This window comes from Colobus angolensis, unplaced genomic scaffold, assembly GCF_000951035.1.
Source record: "Colobus angolensis palliatus isolate OR3802 unplaced genomic scaffold, Cang.pa_1.0 Scaffold596, whole genome shotgun sequence".
Lineage (NCBI taxonomy): Eukaryota > Metazoa > Chordata > Mammalia > Primates > Cercopithecidae > Colobus > Colobus angolensis.
This window is the reverse complement of record NW_012119554.1, coordinates 611,503-637,315: the sequence shown is the minus strand read 5'-3', so window position 1 is coordinate 637,315 and position 25,813 is coordinate 611,503. Positions and strand designations below refer to the sequence as shown.

Here is a 25,813-nt window from a genome sequence, read left to right as displayed (position 1 = left end):
GTCCGCCCTTCGGTCAGGCTCTTGGAGGCGTTGGGGGATCTCTGCCCTGCAACCCTTAGCTGAACCCCATCCTCCACTTCTTTCCTCCGGTCAGGTCAGAGTGGGAAGAGATCTGGATTGGGATTCCCCCCTCCTGCACTTCCTGGCTGGGTAACCTGGATGATGGGGTAACAGTCCCCCATTGCAAGGTCAGGGGAAGGACTAAGCGTCAGAATACAGGCCCTCAGTACAAGACAGTTGCTCATTCTAAGCCTCTCCTGCCTTTTGCTCTTCCAGTGGCTTTTCACCCAGAAGGAAGATCCTCACCTGCAGAACCTCTCCCCAGAACTAGGTCTTTGCAGGTGACGAGGCAATCCCAGCCTCCGCTCCCCGCAGATCAGCGTTTTTCGAAGTGACTTCCTCACCCAGGCGGAGCATTAAAAGTACCGATCCCAGCGCACCCAGCCCTGCTGAATCAGAATCTCTGGGGGGTGAGGCCCAAGAATCGCCGTCTGAACAAGTCGCGGGCTGGAAACGGCTGCCCCAGATTACGGGGCAGCTCCCTGCTTCGCTCTCGCTCCTCCGGCCTCGGGAACGTGCAGGGGGGCGGGAGGCAAGTCCCATCAGCACTTTGAACTGGGGCTGCTTTTTAGTGACTCACCTCCCAGACTTCCTGCAACAGACAACTCTAAATAGCTCGGTCCCACCCTCCAGCAGGGGAGACATTCCGGTCGGGAAGGGCAGGAGGTTAGAAGGTGGGTGCCCCGCCAGGGCAGTCCAGGGAGATCCACAGGAGAAGCTGGCTGCACAGCACAGGGGCGCAGGAATAGGACGTTTTGTTTACAGGCTTTTGTTATTAAGGAAATTGCTGTCAGTCAAGGTAATTCTAGCTCAGATGAGCAATAAATATGCTCCCAGCTAATCTTACGGGGATTTTATTGGCACCCGGAGCACAAGTTCCTTTACCCTGACTACCCCCTCCCCTCAAAGCAAAGCCCTGCTCCCCAGCGGCTTCCCCCAAGCATCGTGAGGGACTTGGGTCAGGCTTTTAAAAGTCTACTCTAAGTGAAGACAGAAGAGGTCCGGGCAAAGGTGAGGTGTGGCTTCCCGATCCTACCTGGAGGCCGGGGATGACCAAATGACCTCAAATAAAACCCTGGGTGACCTGGTTGGATCAAGGCATGCGCAAGCTACCCCGGGCCTGCTCCACACGCAGAGGTGGTCACCTGGCCCGCGGGCGGCCCGGGCAAGGAGGAATGTCTCGAGAAGGCAGCCGGCTCGCCGGAGTCGGTTCCAGCGTGTTCGAGTTACAGCTGCGAGCCCTCAGGGACACCGGCGGCAAGTCCCGGCTTGCAGAGAGGGGAGCCAGTCCCGGGAGAGCGCGAGTCCCGGCGAGCCCGAGTGCGCGCCTTATGCGCGCTCCCCGCGACGGCGCAGGGGGAGGGGAGGCCGCAGCAGCCACTCAGAGGAACGGTAGTGAAGCCTCCCAACAACTTTAACTGTCAATCAGACTTAATGGGGTATTAAAAAAATGGGGGAAAAAGGGGCCGCCCTCTCTCTCCGAGACGCAGCTGCCCGGGGAGCGAATGAATAGGGCCGCGCAGACCAAGGCGTCCGATCCACGCGCGCTCCACACCCGGACCCTCTCCAAGTTGGAAAGGACAAAAAGAAGGCAATAAATGCTAAAAAGGGAAAGAAGGGGAGCTGGATCGAGCGGCAACTCCCAGCCTCTGCTGGAACAGAGAGGGGAGGGAGGGAGCCGGAGCGAGCGAGCGCGCGCGAGGGCGAGCCCTGCACGTAAAGAAACTGACACCCGGACCCCCCACTTCTCCTGCACGTTGCTGGCAATCAGATCGCGTTTAAGCAATTTCCTGAGCCCAAGAATAGCAATGAGTCGGGAGACTTTCGCGGGCTGAATTGGGAGCTCCAAGCACTTTTTCCCCCCACTTTTTTTTTTTTTTTTTCCTGGAGACGGGGTGGGGGTGGGGGCGCTACAATTTGGAAACAGCTTTTTTTGTTGTTGTTTAATCTTGCACTTTGAAACCGCGGGACCGAGGCAGGGTGAGCGCGTGTGGTTGGTGCCTCTTTTTTTCTTCCCCTGCCTGAACTCCTCTGTCAGTCTGTAAACATTACCTGAGAATTCCCCAGCCGAAACGGCTGCTGGGGCAAGAAACTTCTTGTTAGAACTTTCCACCTCCAGCTTCCCCCTCCACCTCTTTTACCGTCCCAACCTTAGGAGACGCTTTTTCTCCCCCAGAGGAGAATTTGTCTTTTTTTTTTTTTTTTTTTCACCGGTGCTCTGCATTTGGGAAGAGGTGATTTCAAGAGTGGCCAGGTGGGACGCCTCTCTCCTCCTTATTCGGTTTACTATTTATTGTTTGGGGTGTTTTTAAATTCCTGAATTGCTCGGCCCGGGGGACTTTCGCCCCCTGCCCGGCTCCGCGGCGCGGAGGATGGTGTGGAAACGGCTGGGCGCGCTGGTGGTGTTCCCTCTACAGATGATCTATCTGGTGGTGAAAGCAGCCGTCGGACTGGTGTTGCCCGCCAAGCTGCGGGACCTGTCGCGGGAGAACGTCCTCATCACAGGCGGCGGGAGAGGCATCGGGCGTCAGCTCGCCCGCGAGTTCGCGGAGCGCGGCGCCAGAAAGGTACCAGGCACTGCGACTCCAGGGAGTGGGGGGCCGCAGGGGAGGGGGTGAGCCCACCTGCTGCCGCTGCGGGATCCCGCGCCCGGGAGCTGAGAGTCACCGGCCACCCCACTCCCCCGTGCCACCCACGAGTGCTGAGCTAGTCGGTTTCACCTTGTAAATTTCCCGGGCACCGGACTGTCTTTTTTGGCAGGTTCAGAGTTGATCCGCTCCTTCGGGATCGGTGGCTGGCTGGCTATTCACCCCCACCCTGAAACTTAGGAGACCCACCCATTTCCCACATTCCTGCCTCCCAAAGGAAGGTGTTGTGCCCCCCTCCCCCGCCTTCCCCCCTTTTTCTTGCCGCCACCCTGGTGAGTGCAGGGTGTGCGCACTCCTGGGTAGAGCTGGGAGCCGCCTGCTAGCTGGCGCCTCGTATTTTCCTTGGCAACCCGCTACCCAGCCCCAACCTGGGCGGCTGCAGCTCTGAAGACACGAGAGGGGGTACTTGGTTTGGGTTTGAAAAGGGAAGAGCAGTCTGGCCGGACCGACACTGAGAGGCCCAGGTGTTTGGAAAGCAGGAAAGAGGAGGCCAGGGTAAGCAGCTACTGATAAAGAGCCCTTGTTCTCACCTTCAACCCTGTCCCCTCCCCCCAGCACACCCCTCGGGGATCCCTCCCCCTTTAGCTGGAAGGTGGTGCTGCAAGGAGGGTCCTGCCCACCAGACACAGCCTTTAACTTTTTGGTGGTTCCGGCACCCCTTGCTCCAGGTTTTGGAGACCTGGTGCCGGAGAGCGGGGAGGGTGAGCAGGCTGTCACCCAACTCCCAGCCCAGGCCGGGCTGACTCACCCGGTGACCAGAGCCATCGGGAGAGGGAGGCAGGCCAGGCTGTCTCCAGCCAGCCCTGTGAAGAGGAAGAGCGAAAACAGGGAATTAGTTTGAAACTTAAACTGTTGTGAACTAGGGGGGTGAAAGGGCCGCAAAGCCAGCTGATCTGACATGGAGCCGCATACCTTGGGGATTAAGTAAACATGTACTGTAGAAAACCAAACCTGCATGTAATTCCAGGTTGCTTTTGTTTTGTTAAATGCTGCCCTGAGATTTACAATTCCTCCGGGGTGGCTCTGACTGGGACTGAACTTTGGAGCCTGAACTATCAGCCAAAGCCGATCCGATTAACTCTTCCCTAGCCGGGCTGGCTGGAGCCCGTGGTGGCCAAGCTAGCAGGGGTCTGGCTGCCCAGGACTCCCTCTTCTCCTTGGGTGGTTTGGACAGCTGCTTGACCTTGCATTTGGAGGGGGAGCTGGGAAGTGTTTTTAACCCTTGGACACAACAAATAAGGGGAAGTAAGAGTTGTTCTCAGCAGTTTCATTTCCTTGAGGCGATGCCTCATGAAAGGGCTCCTGAAGTTCTTTGTGAAGGGGTCTCAAAAGGGCAGATGAGAGTGTCCTTTTTACTATTTATTGTTTGGGGTGTTTTTTAATTCCTGTGTTGCTCGGCCCGGGGACTTTTGCATGTGATTGTCATTCTTCAGCTGTCTGCATCCCACAGAGACCTTTTTCTGAGTCTTTTAGCTCTCCCAAGTCCTAGGTCTCTTACTGTTCTTGTAGCTGACTACAGTAGGCAGATGAGGAACTCTCAGTCAATCTGGAAAAACTCGACTGACTATAAACAATCCTAAATTGAAAGAAGTGTATGCCACTGGGGGGTGGGTGCGATAGTACAGAATGGAGCCTGCAAGTTCATGCATGGGGAGCCAAACCCCACCTAACTTGGACTGGACGTCTTCTTCCAGGGAATCCAGCCAGGGCCAATTAGAAATATGTCTTAAATTGGTGTCAGGGTCACCAAAAACAAAAACAGGATCCATGGGGGCCTGTGAAACTTCGAGTGCCATTTATAATCGGTTCAGTCATCTGACTCGCCAGGATGACCAGCAGCGCTCCCTGTAACTCGCCATTATCTGACCAATTACTGGAGCTACTTTATAATAAGGCTTCTGTTTGCTCTCATGGTGGGGAGTTTGGAATTGTGGCTTCTGGCCTGACACCAGCGAGAGGACTTTGGGACAACCCCCAGAGCCAGGAGTGTTTTGAGGCCTAGTGGGGTTGGGAACAAAGGGTCAAGTGTTGAGGGAGTGGGGAATTTATGGGTTGGGGACAGGTGTGAACAGTGGGCTTGGGGGTGGCCCAGGGGCACTGGATCAGAGAGGGCCAGTGCCACTCACAGCCTGCAGTGATACTAGACTGGGGGGCGGCTGTGCAGAACCACAGATGACGTTCCTTCTCCTCTTGATGGAAGTGGAGGCTGCATCTGAGAGCTTCCCACCCTAGATTTTGGTGGGATTGGATCTGGAGGGGAAAGACCCCAAAAAGGAAAAAAAAAAAAAAAAAAGAGTACCAAAATCTCTGCAAATAGCTGACATGTCCAGGAGTTATCTGTTTATTTGGGAAGGAGGGAGAGTTGACAACTCAGTTTCCCATAATGACCTTGAGTTAAATAGCATTTGGCAATATTCGTGGGTGGTGGTGAGCCTTAGGGTGCAAAGGTGGCCCAAATAAGCGAGGGCTTTTTTTAAAGGGACACTAAGGCTATAAGAATTTGAAAGCTCCTAATTAGGACATGTCTCTCCTTACCCACAATGCACTGTGGCAAACTGAGGCAGGGCCAGTCATGGTTAGGGTCTCCAGGCGTAAAGCTCTTTTCAATTTTCTATGCCCTCTTAGAATTCCTTCCACAAAAGCATTCACAAACCTTAAGCTTATTCCCCTTCCCACCAAGGGAACTAACTTCTGGCTAGTGGTTCAGCCCAGGCTCCAGTCTTTGAGTTTGACATGGTGTTAGCAGGAACCCCCGGGAGAAGTGGATCGTTCATTTAGACGTATTTGTAGAGACCATTCCAGCCTTTGGTTTGGTGTCAAGCAAGTGGCTGGACTAGAGTCTTGGGCCATGATTGCAAACCCTGGGAGGCGGGGCAACATACACGAACTCAATACCACATCAAGAACTCCAGGACCTTGGCTGGGAGCAGTGGCTGATGCCTGTAATCCCAGCACTTTGGGAGGCTGAGGCAGGGCAGATCACCTGAGGTCAGGAGCTCGAGACCAGCCTAGCCAACATGGTGAATCTCCATCTCGACTAAAAATACAAAAAATTATCCAGGCATGGTGGTCAGCACCTGTAATCCCAGCTGGTCAGGAGGCTGAGGCAGGAGAAGTGCTTGAACCCGGGAGGTGGAGGTTACAGTGAGCCTAGATCGCGCCATTGCACTGCAGCCTGGGCGACAGAATGAAACTCTGTCTCAAAAACAAACAAAAAAACAAACAAATACTCAATTCCCATTTCCAAGAGGTAGTCTGAGGGGAGGTATTTCAGGGACATAGTGTGGGAACTGGCTTGGAGTTCTGTCTTGCTATCAGTGAATTTACAGCATGTGGGTAGATTGCCCTGTTGCTAAAGCACTCAGCCAGAAACTAGCACTGTGAATAGATTTATGAACCCCATTCTCCAGCACTTCCATTCAGCAAGTCCTGTGTCCTTCCCATTCCTAGCCCTGGGGCCAGCCCAAGCTGATAAGTCCCTTGACACCGTCTCTGAGAGACCTAACTTAGCAAACCTGCCTGGGATATCTGTTCGGTGTTTGGCATAGCTCTGGTCCTGTAGGAAAATGTAGCAAAGATGAATAAAGACCTAGAATGTGGCCAGGTGCTTACAGTGAAGGCACAAATCACCATGTGTGTGTGCTTCCTGTGGTTACCATGACAAATTAGCACAAACTTGATGGCTTACCACAACAAAATGTATTCTCTCATGGTTCTGGAGGCCAGAAGTCTGAAATCAAGGCGTCAGCAGGGTTCTGGGTTCCTCTCCACTCAAAGACTCCAGGGGAAGATCCTTCGTCATCTCTTCCAGCTCCTGGTGGCTCCTGATGCTCCTTGGCTTGTGGAAGCATGGCTGCAATCTCTCCTTTCATCATCACATGGCCTTCCTCATCACATGGCCTTCCTCACTGTATGTGTCTAGGTCTTGTCTTTTTTTTTTTTTTTTGAAACAGAGTTTCACTCTTATTGCCCAGGCTGGAGTGCAATGGCGTGATCTTGGCTCACTGCAACCTCCGCCTCCCAGATTCAAGCAATTCTCCTGCCTCAGCCTCCCGAGGAGCTGGGATTACAGGCATGCATGCCACCATGCCCAACTAATTTTATACTTCTAGTAGAGACGGGGTTTCTCCATGTTGGTCAGGCTGGTCTCAAACTCCCAACCTCAGGTGATCCACCCGCCTCAGCCTCCCAAAGTGTTCGGATTACAGGCATGAGCCACCACGCCCACCCCATCATCTTCTTATCAGGACACTAGTTATTGGATTCAAGGCACATACTAAATCATTTACAATGTGATTATATCAAGATCCTTAACTAGTTACAGTACCAAAAACTCTCTTTCCAAATAAGGTGATATTCTGAAGTTCTGGATGGGCATGAAGTTTGGGGGATGCTACATGGTGGAAGCACAGAGGAGCAGTTAATTTATAGCAAGCGCTCATGAAAGGTTTCATGAAGGAGGGAGCATTTGACTGAACCTTGAAGAAGGTCAAGAGTTTCAACCAGAAGGGGTGTGACAAGGGCAATCTAGGTGCAAGAAACCTCCTGATCAAAGGCTCTACCTGGCTGGAATTGTGAGAGGGAAGTAGAAAGGAAAGCAAGAAAATACTGTATCGTGGGATAGGGAGGTAAGCAGGGAGTTTACACCTCAGACTCTGAGTCAGGTCACTACTGGTGGGAATAGGAAAAAAGAGAAAGAAGAGAAGGGTCCAGACAGGTCATCTATGGGTTTCTAGAGTCATCAGGCCAAAACAGCTGCACTAACAAATTTACAGGGGAGAGAGCAGTGGCCCATCTCTCCTGTCCTCTCTGTGCAGCCTGAAAGCAGGCAGGTAGGCTGCCTGTTCTACCTGTGACCTCTTGAAGTGTTTCCGCTTGCAGCATGGGTCACAAGTGACCTTACAAATGAGGCTGTCTCATGAATAGACAAACGTCTCCTTCTTAACTCCCCCAGGCCCTTCCCTTGGGGGAACAAAGGTGTCTACTCTCGGACCACGGCCCCCTGCAGTCTTTCTCACCTGTGCAGGAGGCCAGAGACTAAGCTTTTATTATTTATTTATTTATTTATTTATTTAAAAATAGAGATGGGAGTCTCTCGCTATGTAGCTTAGGTTAGTCTCGAACTCTTGGGCTCAAGCAATCCTCCCTTCTTGGCCTTCCAAAGTGCTGGGATTATAGGTGTGAGCTTCCACACCTGGCCAAGACTGGGTTCTTGACCCTGGAGAAGTTACTACCTTCTCCAGGTTGCAGCTGAGAAGCACACCTATGAAATGAGAGGGGTGACAATGATCCCTAAGATCCTGGCATGCTCGAAAATTCTCATTTTACAGATCAGTCAACCCAAGAAAGCAATGCATTGCCAGGCTTCCCTGAGTTGCAAGCAGGAGAATTCTGGGTGAAGAAAGCATTTGTCCCTATCACTGATGATCTCAGTCTTTGCTAGTCATCAGATGACACGAAATGAAAAATAAGCAACTCAGAGCTGGAAAATGTGCTGTGCCCCAGCTCCACAGAGCCCCACACCCGTTTAAAACTCCCTCAACAGGTAGCTGTCTGCCGTGGATTTATTTCAGCTCTTGCAGAAGACGTTAATATTTCCAGACTGTCGCTTCTAAGGGAATAAGGGACCCGAGTTCCCTAACTAGCATGTCAAACAAAATTTCCTGTTTTTTTCTCCTTAATTCACCACCTTCTCTATTTGGGCTTTCAAGAATGCCTCCTCCACCTAATAATACTGCATCTGAGTCAGGTTCATTTTCAGTGTACCTAACCCTTCTGCTAATTCTCGTTTCGACTTCAAGCTCTTCGAGCTTCCAGCTTTTCAGATGAAGCGCACTTGTTTGTGGCTGCACAGATCCCTTCCAAGCCCTCTGATCTCTGTATCATTGCAGTTACCTTCTCTGGTTCATTTCCATCTTGGTATTTGCCGAGGCTGTCTACTTTGAGAAAGTGATCTCAGCTATATTTATGAGGTGTCCTTTCTACCCAGGAAATGTATCTGGTTGTCACAATCGCCATAACAAAAGCCCTTGTCGTAACCTGCCACTACCAGCGGTATCCTACCACAGTATCAGTGTGGTATGGGTTCCACACACTACACGTTCTCCCTTATCCTTGGACAAAAGTGTGAACACACCTAGAATTTTACGAGGCCATGCCAACTACTGCCTTCAGGAGACACAATCCAAAAATGTAAGTCCACAAGATACTTGAAACATTTCAAATGTATTATTCAGGTGAACCATGAGGATTAGGAAACCATTGAAGCCCACTGGAAATGAGAAAAGTGAGTCTATTTAGACACTAGCATGCCCAAACGTGTGCTCATCTGCTGTGGCACCCCTGAAACGAGTGAGATCTTAGAATCTGAAAATGAGCAGATGCGTAGGTTCTCAACAAGAGTGTGCCGGGTTAGCAAGTGAATGGTTGGTGGGAACTCATTCATTTATTCACTTATTCATACATTCAGCACATTTATTGAGCAGCTGCTATATGCCAGGCGCTGTTCTGGGCACTGAAGGCATGCAGGGAGCGAAGCAGATGAAAATCCCCATCCATGTAGTGAGAGCTGGCATTTTAATAAGAGAGACAGATAAAAAGCAAGATCAATAGAACAGTACATTCTCATGTCCGTAATCCCAGCACTTGAGGAGGCTAAGGCAGGCGGAACACTTGAGGTCAGGAGTTCAAGACCAGCCTGACCCAACACGGTGAAACCCCTGTCTATACTACTACTACTAGAAAAGAAAAACAGCTGGGCGTGGTGGAGTGCACCTGTAATCCCAGCTACTTGGGAGGCTGAGGCACGAGAATTGTTTGAACCTGGGAGGTGGAGGTTGCAGTGAGCAGAGATCACGCCACTGCATTCTAGCCTGAGCAACAGTGGGAGACTCTGTCTCAATAAATAAATAAATAAAACAGCACATTGAATTGTCATCATAAGCAATGAGGAGAAAACCAATGAGGCAAGGAGGACAGGAATGCGAGGGCCTGAGATTCTAGGTAGGGTATAAGGAAGGCCACACTGAGAAGGGCACACGAGGAAAGACCTGAAGGAGGCAAGGGCGTGGTGGGAAGAGAGCAGTGGCATTCTGGGGAGAGGACAGAGCAAGGGCTCTGAGGAGACAGTGGAGTGTCTGAGGACCAAGAGGTGACCAGTGTGGCTGGAGCAGTGAGTGAGTGGGGAGGAAGAACTGAGGGGGACAGGTTCCCATGAAGGACAGGTGGACCTAGCTGATCCCTAGGACTCAAGCGTCATGCCTTCACCCAAGCCTTAGCAGGATCCCCTGGCTGCTGTGACAGGCAGGCGGTGGGTGTCACGCCAGTGGTCGGGGACCTGCTAGGAGGCCGCCGGGTTTCCATGCCTCCTCCAAGAATATCACCCAGACTTGTCTCACCACCTTCTTTGGGAGCTTCCCAGAGCTCAGGGAATACTCTCAGCTTTGCACTAGTTTTAGAGGATGCTAAGGGCCTCGTCCGATATCTTTACCGTCAAGGTGGAAGTGTCTGGGCTGAGGGAAATGGAGAATCTAAGCAGGCCGGGGTGCCACTGTTGGAGGGGATGGGAGGCACCTGGAACCCAGCCCTCGGGGCTCTGCTGGGCAGCCCTGCTCCCAGCCAGATCCTGATATTTCTTGCTGGTATAACTTAGGTGAGGAGTGACAACCAGCTTCAGGGTGACACGGCTCCGAGAAATCATGACTGTTGACTCCGTTCATTGATTTCAGCAAACTAGGCCTTGGAGATGGGGCAGGGAACCTCATAAACAAGATTCTCTCCTTGTGGCACTTAGTGTTCCTGGAGTGAACACCATCCCCAGGTTGGAAAAGCTCCTGACACTGTGGAAGGATGAGTTGACAACAACAAGCAGGCTTCTAGTGGCAGTACTGCTTAACCCCTCTAAATAAAATCAGATAACTGTGCTGATGCTCAGAATGAAGGAGATGCTTTTCAGTCCTACTTTGTCAAATGACTTCTGAGGCATTGTGTCCGTGTGGGCCAGCACTTTGACAAGGCCCTTGAGCAACTAGAGGGTATCCAGGGAGCAGGCTGGGTGACGAGGGCTACAAGCCATGACTTGGGTTGGGTGGCAAATCCATGGAAGTATAGTTGACTGCTTAAGAGGCAGGAGAGGGTATCAGCTGCACTCCGGTACCACAGAGGCATGGGACCTGTTCTAGATGGTTCTGGAAGCCCACACCAGGCCCATGGGGAGAGCTTGAAAATGCAGACCTGGGCCCTGCAAGAGGAACACCCTCCTGCCCTTTGGAACAGGCTGCTCTTTAAGCAAACATGGTGTCGAGATTTCTGCATTGGGGGAAGTTAGGTTCTGGACAACCTCCCGGGTCCCTTCTACCCTTTGATTCTGTGAGTCATTGTCATGATGTCAGTGAGAGCAATGACCCAGGCAGGGGCAGGGGGCAGGAGGAAAAGAGGACACCAATTTTCAACCAACACTTGGAAATTAAAAGGAGGCAGCCCTTCTCAGCATGACTTCAGCAGGATCTTCCAACAGTGATGTCGTTCCTTTGTCCAGGCTTTCCAGGGTGCTGGGGAGCAGGGAGGAGGCGGGAGGGTGCAGGGTGGGCACAGATTCATATCCTTCACTCAGGCTTCGATTCCTGTGGCTTCCTAACTGGATGCTGATGGTTTCTTTGGGTTCCTAGTAATATTCACGACCATGGTAACTCTACATGGCTGTGGTACCATACGTGACTGGTAATATCCTGTGGTAGTATATAAAGGGGCTTCAAAAAGGTTGTGGAAAATGGAATTAAAGGATGAAAATAGAAAATATGGGCCAGGCATGGTGCCTCACTCCTGTAATCCCAGCACTGTGGGAGGCTGAGGCGGGCAGATCACTTGACGTCAGGAGTTCAAGACCAGCCTGTCCAACAGGGTGAAACCCCATCTCTACTAAAAATACAAAAATTATCCGGCATGGCGGCACGTGCCTGTGATCTCAGCTACTCGGGAGACTGAGGCAGAAGAATCACTTCAACGTGGGAGGCGGAGGTTGCAGTGAGTGGAGATTGCACCACTGCACTTCAGCCCAGGCGACAGAGCAAGACTGTGTCTCTCTCTCTCCATATGTTTTTATACACACATGCACACATATACACAAATATATATATATATATATAATTTCTCAACATAAGCTTCATCAAGTTGCAAGACACTTTTGTAAGTGATACCAGCCATCTAGTTCATCCCAAAATAACTGAGCGTCCTGAGAGTTCAGCAATGTCAATACAGTCTTTTTTTTACATCATTAGCTGAAGAGAAATGGATGCCCTTTGTCTTAGTCCTTTCTCACATTGCTATAGAGAAATATTAGAGACTGAGTAATTTATAAAGGAAAGAAGTTTAATTGACTCACAGTTACGCATGGCTGAGGAGGCCTCAGGAAACTTACCATCATGGCGGAAGGAAAAGGAGAAGCAAGGCACCTTCTTCACAACGCAGCAGGAAGGGGAAGGAACTTAGGAGGAACTACCAAACACTTATAAAACCATCAGATCATGTGAGAACTCACTATCATGAGAACAGCATAGAGGAAACTACTCCCATGATCCAATTACTTCCACCTCCATTCTCCCTGAGCCCATGGGGATTACTGGGATTATAATTCAAGATGAGATTTGGACACAGAGCCTAACTGTATCACCCTTTAAAGATTTTTTAAGATTAGGAAACAAAAGGAAGTCAGAAAGAGCCAAAGCAGGACCGTAAAGTGGATGTCTGCCTAATGATTTCCCATCAAAACTCTCACAAAATTGTCGTTCGATGAGAGGAATGAACAGGGAACCTTGTCTTAGTGGAGCAGGACCATCTGGTGAGGCTTTCCTGGGTGTTTTTCTGCTAAAGTTTTGGCTAACTTTCTCAAAACACTCTCATTATAAGCAGATATTATTGTTCTTGTCCCTCCAGAAAGTTAACAAGCAAAATGCCTTGAACATCCCCAAAAAACTGTTACCGTGACCTTTGCTCTTGGCCGGTCTGCTTTTGCTTTGACTGGGCCACGTCCACCTCTTGGTAGCCATTGCTTTGATTGTGCTTTGTCTTCAGGATTGTAGTGGTCAATGCTTCATCTTCTCTTACAGTTCTTTGAAGAAATGCTTCAAGATCTTGATCCCACTTGTTTAAAATTTTCATTGAAAGCTTTGCTCTCATCTGCACCTGATCTGGGTGCAGTAGTTTTGGTGCTTATCAAGTGGAAAGTGTGTTCAACTTTAATATTTTAGTCAGAATTGTGTATGCTCAACCAATGGAGATGTCTATGGTGTTGGCTATTACTATTATTATTATTATTTTTTGCTGTTAATTGTCAGTCCTCTTCAGTAAAAGCACAAACAAGATGAATTTTTTCTTTCCAATTTGATATGGATGGTCTGGCACTTCCAAACATGAAGATGTTTATCTTCAACATCATCTTATCCCTTCTTAACAAGTTACCCATTTATTAAGTGCTGATTTCTTTCTTTCTTTCTTTTTTTTTTTTTTTTGAGACAAGTGCAGTGACCTGATTTCAGCTCACTGCAACCTCTGCCTCCTGGGTTCAAGCAATTCTTCTACCTCAGCCTCCCAAGTAGCTGAGCCTACAGGCACACACCACCACACCTGGCTAATTTTTGTATTTTTAGTAGAGATGGGGTTTCACCGGGTTGGCCAGGATGGTCTCGATCTCTTGACCTTGTGATCTGCCTGCCTTGGCCTCCCAAAGTGCTGGGATTACAAGTGTGAGCCACCATGCCCAGCCAACTGCTGATTTCTTTAGGGCGTTTGTCCCCATAAACTTTTCATAAAGCATCACTGATGTCACCATTCTTCCATCTAAGCAAGCTTCACTGTAAATTTGATGTTTGTTCTTGCTTCAGTTTTAGTAGAATTCATGTTGCTCTGATAGGAGTTCTTTTCAAACTGATGTCTTATCCTTCTTAGTGCCTCAAACTAGATCCCATTTAGTCATGTTATAACAAGTTAGTTATTTGGGGGCAAAAAAAAATCTCAAATATTATGCCTAGTTTTTTCATAATATGCATTTTCCTTGAACTTTTTGAAGACCCTTTGTACATGATTATGGTAAAAGCAGGAATGTAGGAATATACATGGCACTATTACTATACATGGTACTATTAATATACATGGGAATATACATGGCACTATTAATAGACATGGTACTGTTAATGACTGTGGTACTGTAGAGGACATGGTATTGTACATGACTGGTATTCTACATGACTATGTTACTATATATGACTGTAGTACTATACATGATGTGGTACTGTACATGGCTGTGGTACTATATATAACTGATAATATACATGACTCTAGTACAATACATGATTGTGCTAATATACATAACTGTGGTAATATACATTGATACTGTATGTGACTGCAGGACTGTACATGATGGTAGTTATATGTGATTGTGGTAATATACATGGCTGCTAATATACGTGACTGATACTATATATGACTTTGGTACTGTACATGCCCACGGTAATATACAAGAGAGATACTGTACATGACGTTGGTAATATACAAGATTGACACTGCATATAACTGTGGTAATATACAAGGTTGATTCTGCATATAACTGTGGTAGTATACAAGACTGATGCTGTACATGACCTTGGTAATATACAAGATGGGTACTCTACAAGACCGTAGTAATATGCAAGAATGCTACTGTACATGACCATGGTAATATACAAGATTGATACTGTACATAACCGTGGTAATATAGAAGACTGATACTGTACATGACCATGGTAATATACAAGGCTGTGGCACTGTACGTGGCTGTGGCAATGTGTGTGACGATGGTAACCCACGTGACTTGGTACGCTACATGACTGCACAGTGCTTTTGCACATTCATTGTCTTCCTTGATCTTCTTCTTCTTTTTTTTTTTGAGATGGGAGTTTTGCCAGTCACCCAAGCTGGAATGCAGTGGCAAGATCTTGGCTCACTGCAACCTCCACCTCCTCCCGGGTTCAAGCAATTCTCCTGCCTCAGCCTCCCGATAGCTGGGACTACAGGCGTGCGCCCGCATGCCCAGCTAATTTTTATATTTTTAGTAGAGATGGGGTTTCACCATGTTGGCCAGGATGGTCTCTGTCTCTTGACCTGTGATCTGCCCACCTCAGCCTCCCAAAGTGCTGGGATTACAAGCATGAGTCATCATGCCCGGCCACCAGCAAGCATTTCTGAGATCCAGGTGAAGTGGCCATCCTGGGACATGTCGCTGAGGGCAGATTCTGAACCCAGGCGCTTCCCAGCTTCAACACTCCATCTTTTCCCACTGCAACAGATAATCTCAGCCTGGCCTGGCCTGCCTCATTCAGGGTCATGGAGAGGTCAAGAGACAAGCTGTTAAGTAATGGGGCTTAGTACACAGAGGTTTCTGGAGAGAGCTGTGATAAGCAGTGAGTGAGTCAACAGGATGCGGGCAGGGATGTAGTGAAATCCGCTTTTACACAAACATCGTTTAGAGCACTGAGTAGCAGTATTTGCATACAATGAATGGGAGACTTGCCAAAGGAATAAAATAGTCCTCAGTTATCAGGGTTTCTTTTAAAGAGTAAACTGACAAGCTTGGGAATAGCACAGTTGAATTTCTTTCATTTGACAACCAGTATGACGTCTTAAGGTCTTAAGACGCAGAGACCCAGCTGCAGAGGAGACAGTGAGTGACAGCTCCCTCCAGTTAAGCCCGAGGTCACTGAGCTCTGCGTGGCCTGAGAGCTTTGATCACTGTAAATTAAGGAAAATCTTAGAAGACTTATCGAAGGAGGTGGCAACTGAGGGGGTTGCAGTAACTCTCAAATTTTGCTGGTTGTAGAGCCCTTCAAGGGTCTGAAGAAAATATGAGCTCTATCCCAGGAAGAAGGTGCAACTGAAAGTTTTGTACTTTTAAGGGGGCATGTACACCTGTCACCTATCCTAGACTCTGGGTTAAGAAGGCTTGGACTAGATACAATCAAAACCGATCCACGTCCGACCGGCTGAGATGCAGGCCCAGGGCGAGAGCTCGTGTGCGAGGTAGGGAATGCCCTGGTATCCTGTGACACAGAAGGCAGGGCAAGCTCAGGGTGGAGAGTACACATGTGTGGCCTGGTGCTTAAGGCCACCAGTGGTCAGCCTGGTGAAGGCCACTGGGCCTCACTCTTTCTTACCCCATTGGCCATCCCTGCTTCAAGGAATGTGACGTTAAATCCCCTTTTCAGCAGCCTTTCGGGGATTTTGATGAGTGAAGCCTATGATGATCTTGTCCACACTGAAACAGCCCCCTAGGGAACACGGTCTCCTGTCTGCGTCCCACCTCTCCCAACCACTTCTGCCAGCGTCCAAGCCGCGCGGTCCCCACGCAGACCTCAGCACCAGCTGAGGTTCAAGGTCCAGGTTTTCCAACTGGGTTCCAGAGCACCCTAGAGGCCCCAAGAAGGTGGGGCCAAGTGGGAGATGGAGCAGGAAGGGGTTCTGAGGGACCCCTCCTTCCTGTGGACTAGGTCAGTGTTGTCACCTCTGTTTTGTGGCTTACAATTCCATGTTAAGATTTTGGTGTGCGTTTTGAAAGAAAGTCATTGTTCTAAAGAAAGGAAAAAAATAAGGCTTGAAAATGATGCTTCAAGGAAATGACTCAGCCCACTCGCTCTCCTGGATGGACCCTTCTTGGATTTGCCGGATGTCCCCTCTTTAGTGACACCTCCACCTTTGGCTCTTTAATCCAAGGCGCTGTGGCTTCTGGACCCAATGCCCTCTAGTTCGCTTGGGCCTTTGCCCCTCAGCAGAGGAACCCACACTCCCACCCCAGACATGTGGAACTCCATACCCTGCTCTGCCCTCAGCCTGGGCACCTCCTCTACCACCGAGGTGCCCACAAGCTAGAAACCCTGAATACCGAACCAGGGCTGAGACGGCCTCTCCAAGGGGACTCAGCCCAAATCCATTTGCCAGAAAGGACACCGGAGGCTGCTGCCTGGCCCTCCCTGCCTCCATAGCACCCAGCCCTGGGAGAGTGTGCCTTGACAACCTCAGCCCCAAAGCCCAGACCTGGCCCATGGGCAGTGTCACAGTGGCCAAAATCTTTTGGGCGGTAGAGGCCGGCTCTGGCCAGTGCACTCATGCAATTTATAGTGCCAGCCAGGGCTGCTGGAAACCAGTTCCTAATGCTGTAGATTAGGAGGGGCCTCCCAGTGACTTGCTGTGTGACCTTGGGCGAGCAGCTCTCTCTGGGCTTTGGTTCCCTCATCTGAAAAATGAAGATGTGGAAATTTAGTGAAATAGCTCCTATCACCTCCTGGGTGACTGCCAGAGCGTTTGCAAGAGACAACCACTCCTTCCAGTTGGGGCAATGGCCGTAGGGGCGAAGGGCGGTGGATACCGCCTGCTCCAGCCCTTCTCCTTCTGCATATTAGACCAGATGCTCTGCAGGACGTCAGGGACAAAAGGCAAAAAACCCGCTGGCCTGACTCACCCTGGTTCTGGGACTCCCCCAGGAAGGGGAGAGTTCTGCCCCTGCCACAGAAGCCCTCGGGGGAATTGGAGCCCTTGACCCTTTCTAGAAGTCTGTGGGAGGGAACCACTCCCTGCAGGGAGTCCGGCCATCTCCCTTCCACCCAAGGCCTCACCCCTGTTGAGACGACCCGTGGCCCAGCCCCTATCTTCTCAGGCAGGGGCTGGTCCAACATAGGCCTTTCTGCAACCCAAGGGCTGAGGCTGGTCAGGGGTACGGTCTCCTCTCTGGTCCTGGCTGCCCAACCCCCACAATCATCCAACTTCCCCCACCCAAGACATTAGTCATTTTTATCTCTGCGTCCAAGTAGCTCAATTGGGCAGGACTGGGCTGCAGTGAGGCCAAAGTCAGGGGTTACCATAGCAACTTACCACGCTTCGTGGCTGCTTGTTGATATCCACAGGGGCAGGGGGCATGCCCTCCTCACTCACCAAGTGTCTGGTAACTGGCACAGTGTCTGGCCCACAGCAGATACTTAATAAATGGTTGTTGCCTGAATAAATGCATGACCAACCCATTGTAGCTAGTTAGAGCCAGTGAGTACTAAGTACCTACTATGTGCCAGGGACTGTTCTAAGCCCTGACAGGTCACAAGGTCATTTACTCCTCCAAGTAACCTTCCAGCGTGGGTACTGTTATCATCTTCCTCTTACCAATAGGACTCTGAGGGTCAGTAACTTAGAATCACACAGCTAGTAAATGACCCAGGAGGACTGGACCCCAGGATGTCTGCTTGTAACCAATGAGTCTTGCCTCTTGGTTGATACCTTCACGGAAGAGATGGCGCTGATGGCCCCTAGTGGAGTCTGTAGCCAGCCAGTCTACATGGGTCAAACAACATCACCTCCGCTTTCCTGATAGGAGCTCTGGAGTGTTCCGCTGATTGGTTTATTGACTCACGGGACCAGAACTCCCTGGGTAGGGCTGACTTCGGGCACCTCTCCAGGGGCCCATGCTGTCAGGACTCAGGCGAACTTCTCTCCCCCCTCACCTTTAGGCAGCCCTCTCTGCCACGGGGGCTGCTCACACCTGCCCCCTGCTGCTGGTAACGTAACCCTCCCAGCTCCCATTCGAGTAGACAGACAGGTAGGTGTTCTTTGCCCAGAAGTCCTGGAAGGGTCCAGGAATTGGGTCTCTCTGGCAGTGACTGGGTGAGCCTGAACCAAGGAAATGGTGCTCTATTTGGCCAGCTGTGAGTCACGGCCAGACTCTGAGCCAGGGTATACCAGCCCCAACCAAGCCATAGGGTTTGGGAGTTGGGAAGTGGGCTTCTCTGCAGGGGAGATGGGGGTACCATGAGCAGGAGCAAGGGGTCCAGTACACCTTCTTGTGGAAGGACAACATTCATTTTTTCAGTCATGCCACAGGGAAACAGCCGGGAGAGCCAGGCCTGCCTGTATGAGGCAGCCCTCCAGATCTCATCCTGTAGACCTTATGAGGTCATTTACTGATGCCTTACCCCCCTCTATCTCCCCAAGAAAAAAAAAGAAAGAATGGACTTTTCCGGGTTGAGCTAAAATCTCTGCCTTCAAGGAGATTGTAGTTCAAAGAGGCAAAATGCTCAGCCACCGAAGTCCAGCAAGTTGTCAACAGACTGACTTTGGAACCTTTTCTAGACGATGTAAGGCCACTGTGATACGAGAGGAAAGGAAGCCCTTTGCTAGGTTACGGTTCACAGGTATGAGAGGTCAGCTCTCCCTCCCCTCCAGCTGCAGGCAGGGAGCAGAACAGAGATGATATCGGGTCCTTCCAAGGTGGTTGGTGGGGGGGGGGGTCTGCGGAGTCCTTTTTTTTTTTTTTTTTTTGAGACAGAGTCTTGCTCTGTCGCCCAGGCTGGAGTGCAGTGGCACGATCTTGGCTCACTGCAAGTTCCGCCTCCTGGGATCACGCCATTCTCCTGCCTCAGCCTCCCGAGTAGCTGGGACTACGGGCGCCTGCCACCACGCCTGGCTAATTTTTTGTACTTTTTTAGTAGAGACGGGGTTTCACCGTGTTAGCCAGGATGTTCTCAATCTCCTGACCTTGTGATCCATCCGCCTCGGCCTCCCAAAGTGCTGAGATTACAGGCTTGAGCCACCGCACCCGGCCTGGAGTCTTTTTAGAGCTCCCCCAGCCCAGCAAGCAGTAGCCCCTCTCACAGGCCTGGCAGCAGGTCACCGTGGGGAGCTGGGGCCAGTGTGACTGTAAAGGGCAGCATGACCTTCATGCAGGCAGGCAGTCCTGCCAGACACACCCACATGGCCTCTGTCCACCCTTGGCTGCACGGCCCATGTTCTTACATCCCAGTTGCCAAAGAATTAAGAGTCTGACCTGGCCTCTCCGGGCCACTTCCCTGTGAGTACACAGCAGAGGAGACGGGGTCCTTCAGGGATGGCAAGACACAAGGTCAGTGTGGACTGGACACATGGTGCCCAAGGTCAGTGTGGACTGGGCACATGGTGCCCTCCAAGGGCTCATACCTCCTCAGCCAGCAGATCCATGCCTTGGCTTTGGGGATGTCTCCTGAGCCTTCAAGTCAGTGGAAATGTTCATGTGTGTGTATGTGTGTGTGTGCGCGCACGCACGCGCACACACACAGAGATGTGCGGTTCTTTCTTTCTCAAGGAGCCAGTAAAGCATAGAGATTCAGATTTTGAGTTCAGGAGTCAACCACACCAAAGTTCATATGCTGGCTCTTCTGTTCACTTGCTGTGTGACCTTGAGCAAGTTACTGGACCTCTCTGAGCCTCAGTTTCCTCATCTGTCAAATGACGATTAAATGAGATAATACATTTAAAGTTCAGAGCCACAAAGCGAGTGCTCGGTAAGTGCTGGCCGTGATGATGAGGCTACAGATCATAACTACACTCTCTACCAAAGTCTCCATGGCATTTTATTAAGGCGGGAATGGCTTGTTGTGTTTGTTTTATTCATAAGTGCTGTTGATAGGTTCGTGTGGGGAGGAGATGCTGTGCCTTTGAGAGACTGTAGACTTTGAAGTAGGCAGATTCAGGTTTCAATCCTAGCTCTTCTGGCTGGAGGCCTTGGACCCATCCCTTAGCACCTCTAGATCAACTTCCTTTTGCTGCTGTAACAAATTATCACAAACTTAGTGGCTTAAAGCAACACACATTTACTCCCTTCCAATTCTAAAGGGCAGGAGTCTGACACGGGTCCCACTGGGCTAAAATTAAGGGGTCAGGGCTGCACTCCTGCATGAGGTTCTAGGGGAGAATCCATTTCCTTGCCCTTTCCAGCTTCTAGGAGCTAGCTGCATATCTTGGCTCGTAGCCACTTTGAAGATGGCCCCTCCATCTTCAAAGTCAACCAGTCACATCCTAGTCACATCTCCATGTGACTCTCTGCCTCCCTTGTCTACTGTGGTTACAGCGGGCCTTCTTGGAGAATCAAGGACAATCTATCTGAAATTGGCTGATTAGCCCTTTTAATTCCAGCTGCAACCTGAATTCCTTTTTCCCATAGGAGGTGACAGATTCATAGGTTCTGGGAATTAAAACATGGGCATCTCAGAGGACGGGCGTCATTCAGTCAGCTACACTCTCGAGCCTCGGTATCCTTATCTGTAAAGTGGCAGTGCAAATCCCAGCCTCCCAGGGACCTTGGGAAGGTTCCAGGAGATTATTGAATGTGGTGGCAGGGGATGAAAAATGTGGGTTGGGTCTGTCCTGAGCACCTGTTGAGCACAAAGCTCACACAGGAAGGGGAAGATGTCACAGGCCCTGCTGTAGAGCAGCTGGCAGTGCAGCTGGTCATCGGGGAGGGTTTGCCCTTGGAGAGCAAAACCAAAACAGGGGACCTTAATTGTGCCCCACCTGGGTGGGCAGGTTCTCCACAGGAGAGAAAACTGAATCATCCCAGATGGCTTCTGCAGAGTGGATTTGACAGAAGCGAAGGGCATTTGGGGGAGAGGGGCTTTCCCTGGTCACAAGGACGTGGTTGACATTGCACAGCTATGGCAAGGGAAAAAGACACCCATCTGCAGTCTTGCTGGGGAGATGGACCAGTAGCCTGCAGTGACCCTGGTGGGGATGGGTGCCTTGGTAGGGCGGACCATGGCTGGAGGCAGCTACAAGCACAGACAGGGGCTTTCAACCCGTCTTTGTTGTTAATAAAGTGCTACCCACGTGCTCAACAATTTACATGGACAATCTGATTTACTCTTCAGAGCAACCCTATGACACAGTCACTGTTCCCAGTTTGAAGATGGAAATACTAGGGCTCAGGGAGGTGAAATACTTGCCCGAGGTCACATAGCCCAGGTAGCCATGGGATTCGAATCTAGGCAGTCTGCCTTCTAGGAAAGGAAACCTGGCTGTGCCTAGGACTGGGGTCTAAGCTGAGGCATTAAGGATGAGATGGAAGCAGCAGAAGGAAAATATCCCAGGCAGAGGGAAAGAGCGGAGCTAGAAAATGGGAGATGAGAGTTTGTTTCCTTTGGGAAAAAGACCCTGGCCTGGCCAGAACAAAGTGTGAGCAGGGAGTGGAGAGAGACGGACAGGGTCGTACCTCATAGAGTCTGGTGGTTGTGGGGTGAAGTCTGGACGTGACTGGGAGCTCTGCTAGGGAGCCACTGAAGGCTTTCTACAGGATGCGTGACCGGTCCTTTCTATAGGATGCATGACCAGCCCGCATTAATGGAAGGTGACAGAAGCCTGATTTTCCACAGAATTCTCTGATGTTGGAGGGAAGTGATGCTCTCTGACGACCACTGAAAATCACTTTCTGTGGGGCTGGTGCTTGGGAAAATTCCTGCCTCACCTGGCCCCATGGGCCAAGGGCCTGGCTTTCCTCTCAGCATCCTGGTCTTTGCAGGGTGTGCTGGCCTGGCCATTTCCCATTGAATGTCCCACTTCCCCTGAATACCCTGGCCCTCTGGGCCCAGAGCCACAGCCTGACAGCATGAGACCAGTCAGCCGGAAGGGTCAACTCCGAGGCAGTTGACCTTCGTCCTAGCAGAGATTAAACTGATTCCTAATTAATAGCCTGTAGGATAGCTACCTTGACACAGCTTGCAAGTAATTTAAGGCTTGTCCTTAGAGGCTGGTCCATAAATTATGTTTAATTAGCTGAAAGTCTCCCTGGGACACGTCAGACTGGTGTGTGATTGAGCCCACCAGCTCAGTGACCTCTGAATTTCATGTTGGAGTATGAGGGAGATGCTGAGATACTCCAGTAAAATGCTTCTTTCCTTTTCCAAAACAAGAGCTGAATTCTTAACTTCTGCTAGCAGCTCCGAGAGGTACCGCCATCCGGTTTGAGGGTCTCTGCTCAGCTAATTCCTGGCTTTGCTCTTGACCGATTACTTATACTTCCAGGGTCTCAGTGCCTTATCTCTAAACAGAAGCAGAGTTCAAGTCTACAGACCCTTATCTGAAACCCTTAAGGCTAGCTGTGTCTCATAGGTCTGATGTTTTGGACTTTAGAAATGCAATCTAGCACATAGGCCATGTGCCTAGTGACACCCACAGCAAGGCCTAGGGCAGCCACCCGTAATCACAGTGATAGTCACCACAGTGGGATGAAGAGACCAGAAGTAGCCTCGTGATGGTTCCAATTAGGGTTTGCTCTAAATGCGTGTGTCAAAATTAAATTAGGATTTTAGAGCTTTTTCGATTCTAGAACGGAGGGTAAGGGGCCGTAAACCTCACTGTTGAACTCAGAGAAGCTCCTAAATAAATGCTAATTATGATGAGGACTGTCGTTATTTTTATTTTACTTGTTGAGACAGAGTCTCACTCTGTCCACCCAGGCTGGAGTGCATTGGTACCATCTCAGCTCACTGCAGCCTCAACCTCCCAGGCTCACGTGATCCTCCTGAGTGGCTGGGACTACAGGTGCGCACCACCACGCCCGCCTAACTTTTGTATTTTTAGTAGAGACACGCTTTCGCCATGTTGCCCAGGTTACCTGTTGTTATTCCTCTTTCCCCTACAGCTAATACGCTGCCATATCTACCGCCCCTGCACATGCAGAGACTGGATGTGCGGGCAACTTTTAGTTTGCCAGGTGTCACCTGTCTGCCAGGGATGTGTGATACATTCTCCCCGGAGTGGCTCTGCCGGAGCTGTGTTTGTGTTTCCTGCTGTCCGGAGGAGCGTGGAAGGCTTGTGACTTGGCATGAGGTCCCACTGGGTGTTTCTGTTGGGCACCCTCTGTGTGATGGCTGGGGCTGGCTTCCTGGGTGCGACCCAGGGATTCTCACTGGGCCCTGCACTCAGAGGCACCCTACACTTGGTTTGAGGCTCTGCTGTCACCATCTTGAAATTCTTTACCATTTTTGAACAAGGGACCCTGCGAATTAATGTGGCTGGTCCTAACGATAGCCATACCACACAGGTGGTCAACTTCATCCCTCCCAAGGTCCCCTCAAAGGGAAGTTACTAATTTTTCACAGAAGAAGCAAAACTATTTCATTCATTCATTCACACGGTCACTGTGCACCTGATTACCAAGCCAGGTCTGGAAATTCCTCGGAGAGCCTCCGTTCTAGAGAGCGTGTGTTTCAGAATGCGGAAAATAGACAAAAACCAAGCAAACAAAGAACCACGATCACTTCAGATAATGACTAAATGCTGCAAAGACAAGAAAGCAGAGGGATGTGAGGGAGAAGGGTGTAAAGATTAACTTTAGTGAAGGAGAAGCTGGAATCAAGGCTGGAGTTCAGCTGTGCCTTGTTGCACTCCAGGGGTACTTGCTAAAGATCTGGGGTTATTTCAGGCCAGGCGTGGTGGCTCACGCCTGTAATCCCAACACTTTGGGAGACTGAGGTGGGTGGATCACTTGAGGTCAGGAGTTCAAGACCAGCCTGGCCAAGATGATGAAACCCCATCTCTACTAAAAATACAAAAATTAGCCGGGGGCGGTGGTGAGCGCCTGTAATCCCAGGTACTTGAGAGGCTGAGGCAGGAGAATCGCTTGAACCTGGGAGGCGGAGGTGGCAGTGAGCTGAGATCGCGCCACTGCACCCCAGCCTGGGTGACAGAGCAAGACTCTGTCTAGGGCGGGAGGAGATCTGGGGTCATTTGTAGGTTCCCCACCCCCCACAAGGCAGGGTGGTCATTAGTTAATGGGGTCCAAGTAGGGGAGTCAAGGGGGTCTCCTCAAGCCAGAGGGGACTATTCATCCCCAAGACCTGGTCACCCCAGCTTCTCACAATAAACCCAGAGGCCCAGTTTGGGGGGGGCAGTGGGTGAGGAGAAGGGCAGCCTTGGTTTCTCTGAGGGTCTCCAAGTTCTCACAGTGCCAGGCCCCCTGCGCCTGAGGCTTCTGACCGGCCCTGCGGCTTGGTGAGCATTTTCTTGCACTTTTGACCTTCCCCACACCAGCACAGGGAGGCCAGTTTCAGTTTTCCCCGCTTCCCCAGATGGAGATGGTGAAGCTCAGAGATGCCAAGTGACTCATCCAAAAGTCACACAGCAAATCAACTCCAGAGCAGATTCCTTGAGGCCCCAACCAGGCTGCTTTTCATTCCAAAGGGCAGTGCAGGCGCTCAGCTCTGAGCGCTGGCTGCCAAGTTAGTGCGGTCCAGGGCTGCTCTGGGAGCTCCGCGGGATAAACAGGCCCCCTGCTTCGGAAGGGAGGGGCGGTGCGCGGCCAACGGGACACTTTATACCTCTTTATACCTGGAAACCATCCCCGTAACCCCCCATCCAGTCTTTGCAAGGGAGAAGTAATGAGCTTCCCAGAAAGCCCGGAGCAAAGGCAGGCACCTCCCCAGTCTCTTCCCACGAAAACCCAAAGCTGACCTTGGAGGCCCAGCCCTCCGGTTTAGAGGCTCCTTGGGGGAAGCGGAGACAGAGACCCTAGTGGAGAGGCTGCCCCCGGAGGGGTGGGAGCTGCCAACCTCAGGGGTGCTCCGGGGGAGCAAGGCCGCTCCAGGGAGGCGGGTGCCCGCCAGGGAGACGGCGAGGGCTGCCGGGACGGTTCACGCGGGGGCCAGCAGACTGGCTGCGTGTTGCAATGTCTGGTGGCGTTTGCAGCATCCTGTCCGTGTGTGCAGCTGGGGTAACCTCGGGCCGGCGGAGGAGCGCGTGTGGCTCGTAGGCCCTGCGGCCGGAGGCTGCTGGCACCTTGCATCTCATTTACAGCTCTGGGTTCAGCCACAGGTCAGCGGCGCCCGTGACATCACGGCGTCTGTTTACCGACGGGTCTGGGCAAGAGCGGGCGGTCCCGGGGTGGGAGGGGGACCCCAGCAGCGCCCCGGCCTCCAGCCCGGCTCCCCTCCTCACCCCTTCCGCTTAGCCCCTCCCTGTCTGCACCTGAGACCTCAACCCAGCCCCCTTCTGCAGCCATCTACCCTGCCCCTTCCCCATCTGCACCCAGAATCCCAACCCAGCTCCTCTCCACAGCCCCCAGCCTGTACCATTGCCCCCCCCATCTGTACCCTGACTCCACCGCGGCCTTCCTTCACAGCCCGGCCCAGGACCCCAACCTGTTCCTACGCTTTCCCCGCAAAGCCCTCCCTATCTGCTCCCGGGACACCAACTGGCCCCTTCCTCACCCGCTCCACCCAGTCGCCTCCCAGTCTGCACCCAGGACCCCAGCCTCGCCCGCGGCCTTCCTTCACAGCCCGGCCCAGGACCCC

At 51.2% G+C, this 25,813-nt stretch overlaps 1 protein-coding gene across 1 annotated transcript in view; it reads left to right on the top strand.

Annotated features, from left to right (window-relative positions):
• Positions 1 to 1,445: 1,445 nt before the first annotated feature.
• DHRS3 (dehydrogenase/reductase (SDR family) member 3) overlaps positions 1,446 to 25,813 on the top strand; it is a 52,769-nt gene continuing 28,401 nt past the window's right edge. The window contains exon 1 of the mRNA XM_011962548.1: positions 1,446 to 2,627. Coding sequence (XP_011817938.1) covers positions 2,433 to 2,627 — 195 coding nt within the window. The 5' untranslated portion in view covers positions 1,446 to 2,432. The remainder of the gene's footprint in view (positions 2,628 to 25,813) is intronic.